This window comes from Parasteatoda tepidariorum, chromosome 2, assembly GCF_043381705.1.
Source record: "Parasteatoda tepidariorum isolate YZ-2023 chromosome 2, CAS_Ptep_4.0, whole genome shotgun sequence".
Lineage (NCBI taxonomy): Eukaryota > Metazoa > Arthropoda > Arachnida > Araneae > Theridiidae > Parasteatoda > Parasteatoda tepidariorum.
In genome coordinates this window covers 1,005,880-1,012,018 of record NC_092205.1, presented here as the reverse complement: position 1 = coordinate 1,012,018, position 6,139 = coordinate 1,005,880, and the positions used below count along the sequence as shown (strand labels likewise).

General features: G+C 27.5%; 1 protein-coding gene across 1 annotated transcript in view; it reads left to right on the top strand.

Moving 5' to 3' along the window:
* The first annotated feature begins 1,256 nt into the window (after positions 1 to 1,256).
* Positions 1,257 to 6,139, top strand: part of LOC107454320 (serine-rich adhesin for platelets) — a 66,948-nt gene continuing 62,065 nt past the window's right edge. The window contains exon 1 of the mRNA XM_016071477.3: positions 1,257 to 1,358. Coding sequence (XP_015926963.2) covers positions 1,340 to 1,358 — 19 coding nt within the window. The 5' untranslated portion in view covers positions 1,257 to 1,339. The remainder of the gene's footprint in view (positions 1,359 to 6,139) is intronic.

The following is a 6,139-nucleotide window of genomic DNA, read 5'->3' as shown; positions in this document are numbered from 1 at the left end:
GAAAAATAATATTTATTTACTGCGCATAAGCTGCAAAATCATAAAATAAGTTAAAATAGAGAGAAAACAAGGAAGAAGATTTGCAAAGGAGGAGAAAAAAAAATTATTATAGTTTTTAAAAAATATTCGTAAATTAAATTTTTTTAAAAATTTTCTTAGAAAAAGTGGAAAAAAATTAGGATTGATTCCCTTCATCTTCTATTCACGGTTTGATTTTCATGTTTTGTAATCAGGTAAACTTATGACGAAAGCATTTTAAATCATTTTTGAAAAATGCTAGTAAGTATACTTGAATTCTCTACTCGCTTTATATATTACATTTTGAGTTTATTTTCTATTTTTGCTTGATTTTTTGTCTTGTATTTTTTATTTTACATTTTTTGTTGAACGGGTTCTGTTTTCGTTTCAATTTTTTGGGTGCTTTTTTCATATATAATCGTTTGAGCTGATGACGAGATTATGTCCAAATTTTATTTTATTTCCCGATTTCTTTCAATTTCAAAAGCAATTTTTAATAATTTTTTTATCTTATCCTTCCGAAAATCTTATATATTTTCCTTGTTTTCTCTGATTTGATGAAAAACTGATTATAGCAGTTACTCATAATTTAAATGCTCGAAATATTTATTTATATTAGGTTATGATAGCTCAGTTAGACACATGTGCAAAACCATTTTCAGTTAATTTTGCTTATTAGAATAAAGCAATATTTTGGAAATTCATTGATTAAATTGCTATTAACATAAAGAGCGGGGGACACAAGAAAAATCGCGTATATGTAAATCTTCTGTGGCTTAATAGTTCTATGTTGAAAAAAAGTCTGATCGCAATATGTAAATATTAGTTAAGAATCAAATTAGGATAACTAAACCCTTATAAAAATATCCAAAAAAAGGTTGAAAAATATGTGTTATTTCGAAATTTATCGAAGAATTAAAATATCATTAAGAAATAATTTAAACTTTTTAAAAAAAAAATTCTTTTAAAGCAGTTAATTATATGCAAAAAAACTACTAAAAAAAAATCATAACTTGTTACCATTTTGGTATACCCCTCGATTTTTTCTTACATATTTGGTGTTAATGGATCATTTGGAAGAAAGGATGGTTTTTACCTTGACCAAATGATTGGGGAAGCAGAGCTGCTCATCCGTGCTATGGGAGACAGATTGGATGTCAGAAAAGTATTAGGAGGGGTGAGGCGGCCCCATGTTTTTTTTTTTGTATCACGTGATTTACGTCACAGCCTCTGTCTAGTAGGGATTGTCTCCGTTTCTAGTTCAATCAGAAGGGCCTTTCAAACATCCGCCCCGGCACAATTCCTTCCCTCATTTCTGAAGATGGACACATTTCAAGCAAGTAAGCTCCAAAAAATATATATATTTTTTTTTTGCTTTTAAACTAGCCTACAAGTAGTTAAATCTACATTAACATTTAATATAAAAGATTTTTTCGCAAATGAACTGTTAGTTTTAAAATTTTTAAGTATACCGAGAAAAAAATATTTATTAGCATCTTGTTATAAGATTTTTATTTTGTTTAAGAATTTTAAAATGTATATTATATTTACTTTTTATAATCCTTCTCGAATTGTAATATATATTAAAATAACTGAAAAGAAAGACTATTAATTTTGAATAAAGATACTTTTTGTGATGAATAGAAAAGGATTAACAAAATACATAAAAAAAAACAATAAAAAATTCCTTAAATTCTGAAGAGATATATCTAAGCTTATGAAGTTTAAATTCACGAAACAATTTTTTTGCTTACGTTTTTAATGTCTTCCATACAGTAAATTTTATTTATAAATAACGTCAAAGGGAATTTTTTTAATGTTTTCGATTATATTGTCAAATTCAAATTTTAAATATTTTTTTTTCATTTATTGTCAAAACAGTAATAACGATAAACATATTTTTATTGTGTGTTACGTCTTAAATTTAATCTTATTTATAATAATTTAACGCTACTACTGATTTGATATTATTTATCTGCATTCATTGAAAAATTGTGCAACTAAACTATACTATTAAAATATGATGTATTTCTAAAAATTTTGTTAAAAGAGAATGCATATTTGATCTGCTGCCACTAGGATGAAGGTTAATTACTACTATAACAAAGGATCACATTAATGTGTTAATCAAGGTTTAGGTATTAAGCACTCTCTACTATTCTTTCGTAATTACAAGTTTAGTCCTGTTTTTATTATTCAGCATATCACTCACTATTACATGAATTTTTCAGTTGAAAAAATAAATGAAAATTCATTCCGTTTTTGAAAGCCTTATTTGAGTATAGTGGTATTACATTAGTTTATTTTTTAAAAAAATAGATCTAGCCCCATTTTTTTATATTCATGCAAATTATTTCTTAAAACACCTCCAGTTAATTTCTGCGGCTAATCTGAGATAAATGCAAAGATTCTGTTTTCAATGGAATTCATTAACATTTAAGGTCTTCATTTAATTTCGTTTAAAAATAATTTTTACTTTTGGATGATTCAGCAATGGAGAAAAACATTTAAGTTTCAGATTTCGATCGAACAGCTACTGAAACACATAATTATTTATTGAACAATGAATGTTAATATTCAGAAGTATCCGGAGGAAATATGCTACAAATGAAATTTATGAACATGAATGTGAAGCCATTTTTTAATTCAGTGGAGTTGGACCACTTTTCAAATAAGGCTTTATAGTTAACAACACATGGTTGAATTACAAACTGTTATGTATGACTAAGAGTTGTGATAAAAACGAGCGTTTCGTGTTAACTTTTGATCCTATCTAAGTTTATGACATTTCTTACCTTTAAATATAACTATCTAGACAAGTAAAGCATCCTATTCATTTATTTTTTCCCTTAAATTCTATAAATCAAATTTAAATGGATAGGCATAATAATTTCAAAGTTATAAAGGTTTAAAGCGTAAAAAAGTTTATGTAAAAATTTATTATTTTCATACATGAAATTCTTAAAGCTATTCATTGTAAAGACTTGGTTTTGGCTTCATTCAATTCAGTATGAAATATTAAGCAAATAATATGTTACATGCAGAGATAGCAATTGCTAAACAGTTTTTGGATTTCTCCCTAATGACTGACATTTTCTAGTACCGTGAATGATGTTCAAATGATGATACATAAAAATTAAAAATCAACTTTTTAGTGGATGACATTCATATTAATAAAATGAATGCAACGAAAATACCTCCTTGAACGAATCTCCACTTTGATATCGAAATGCAAGATTTGTTTTTAGTCTTTATTTTATGCCAATCGATTGATTTTCGAGAATCGCGTGACAATACAGTGGATTTTTCTTTTTGTCAACCAAAAGGATTTCTGCAAAAATGCTTTCTTATATTATTAAGATCCTTCCATCTGCATGGAAGCTTCCGACCATCTCTTACTTTATTATTCTGTAATCGTTTTTTACACGAATTGGATGATGAATCTTCTCTGAGGGAACATAGTTTCATATAAATGGCTGTCGTAACTTAAAATTTTTTATTTAACTTAAAATTTTTTCGTAACTTAAAAAACAACTACATAAATTTTGAAACCTGCGGAAACAACTGTCCAAAGCAAATAGGATGCAATTCATTATGTATTTTATAATCGTAGAACACCCGACCCAGAGTAGGGTTTACGACTACTAATGTTCAAATCCGTAGCCTTGCAATTTTGAGTCCAATCCAGAAGACAGGAGAACTCCTGGATGAAGTTTGGGAGAAATGTTGCTTTCGTGGAGGACTTTTTGATGGAACTAACCCACATTTGCATTACATGGAGAGGAAAACCAGAAAGACCTCTCACGGTTAGTCCGACGACAAAGGGACTCTAACCCATGATTCGTCTACCACTAAGGGTATTTTGTGTCAACACTGTGGTCATTGTGAGCATTGTGCGGAATTCGTATCGACCAGCTATCTCGAACCCGGTTTACCTCATTGGAAAGCGAACGTTCTATCCCATGAGCCACCACGGCTCAATATGGATACATTAATGTTTGTAATACAGTAATGTTAATAACAAAGAAAACAATATGTTTTCTTTGTAATAAATTAGAAATATTCCTCATTTAACTAATGTTATTACTGATAAAAATTTTTCAGAATTACGGTAAAAGTAGCTTTTTTAATTTTCACGACTGAAAAATATAGATACTGTTGTATTGGTTAGTTTGAAAAGTTAGGGCTGATATTGAGAAACAGATAAGAAATTTACAAGAAAAAAGATAAAGATTCTGATAAAACTACTGTACTGAGATAACATTTCTATGAAGAAAAAAAATTTAATTTTGGTTAATATAACCTAAATACTCGGTATTTAAACCATTCATTCGGAATTTTGGTAACGGTTTTAAGGAAATTTTGGTTTTGAAAACTAAAGTACTTAACTATCACAAATTTAACAAAAAAATACGAAACTGAAAAAGGATTTTATGTCATGCTTTAAAGTATCTTGATAAAATTACCTGATTTTACCAAATTTTCCAAACTTTATTAATTATTACAAAACCATAGTTTACAGATAATTTTAGCAAAAGATATATGTAATCAAAGCTTTTCGGTAAAAACTATCGAACGTTTTTGTGTTACTATAGAGCTAGAAACATGGTACATTTTACCAGAAATTCTGGTAGTTTTGACTTTACTTATTTTTCTCAGTCTACCAGTAAAACTTTAAGTACCGTTTCCATGAAATTTGGTGAAATCATCATACGCTCTTAAACAGCACTCAGAATAAAGCGCTCATTTCAGAGAAATAAGATTTTTATTTCAGATAGTGCATGAAGTTACAATGCATTCCTGTAAAACCATTTGAAAGATAAATTACTAATCAAAGATGACGTCACCGCATTCATTTTTAACTAAATATTGTTATTATAAAATCTATTTAATAAATGATTGAGAACATATCAAAGATCAGGGAAAAGGATGAATGTTGTTATAAAGTGACTCTAAGCAAGCATTTAGATCGAATTTACTATGGAAAGAATTATAAAGAAAAGAAGTGTATATTCACAAGTAAGGAAAGCAAACTTTTTAAATTGAAACAAAAGAACATTATTTAACTGTTTATTTCTTCGTGTTATTCGTTATTTCGTGACAAATGAATAGTGATGCATATACTATACTGTAAAATTAATTGTATATATTTAGTTAAAGAAACTGCAAAATGTTTCGTTTCAAAAATGCTTAAGAGGTTCTTTTCAAGCATTGTGTATAGAAATATGTTGAATAGTAAACGTTAGCTTTATTTTCTTTACGTAGATTAAAAAAAAAAAAAAATGCAAGGAATTTTAAGTCCTAGACTTACAAATTCACTTTTTTTTAAAAGAAAAAAATACTAAGTGATTAAATATTTTCAAATAATGACGTCTTTTTTAATGCATTCAAATACCAATAGAGTTCTTTTTCTTCCTAACCTTCATAAAAAAAAACAAGAANAATCAAAAAAAAAAAAAAACAAAAAAAACTAAAAATGCAGGTATTCAGTGAGTCGGGGTTAAAAACCGCGTCTGCGAGGTAGGATTAAAAGACCCGTCTGGTGGCAAGAAAACAGCGGGATTCACTCAATGACGTTTGAACTTTGGACAAGATATTTGCAGACCAAACAAAGTCTACCTCTCAAACTATCATCTTTTTTTAAAAAAAAGGAAGAAGAAAAAATGAGGCATTCAAATGAAGTATTAGATTTCCTAGATACCTTGACAACATTCAATACAAGAAATGAAAACGTTTTACCTTTTTTATAAAAGCAATGAATACTTTCCTTGCTTATAATAATGATAAGGGCAAGAACGATTAAAAGCTAAATACTTTTAAGCAAACTAAATGGATGTAATAAGCTGTTCGAAGTTTATAAATAAAATAAAAAACAAAGTGAAAATATATTTCATTCATTTAATCTATAAATTATGACAGGAATTCACGGCTATAGAGTTACTAAAATGAATTAACGAAAATTGCTAATATTATTTTAAGAGTTTTTTTAAAAATATATTAAAAATCAGTAAAAAATTTTTTAAGAAGTTTAAATTTTACAAAGTGTCTCATGAAATATTTTTGGTACACTTATCATCAAAATAAATAAATAAATAAATAAGATTTGTTTTTAGTCTTTATT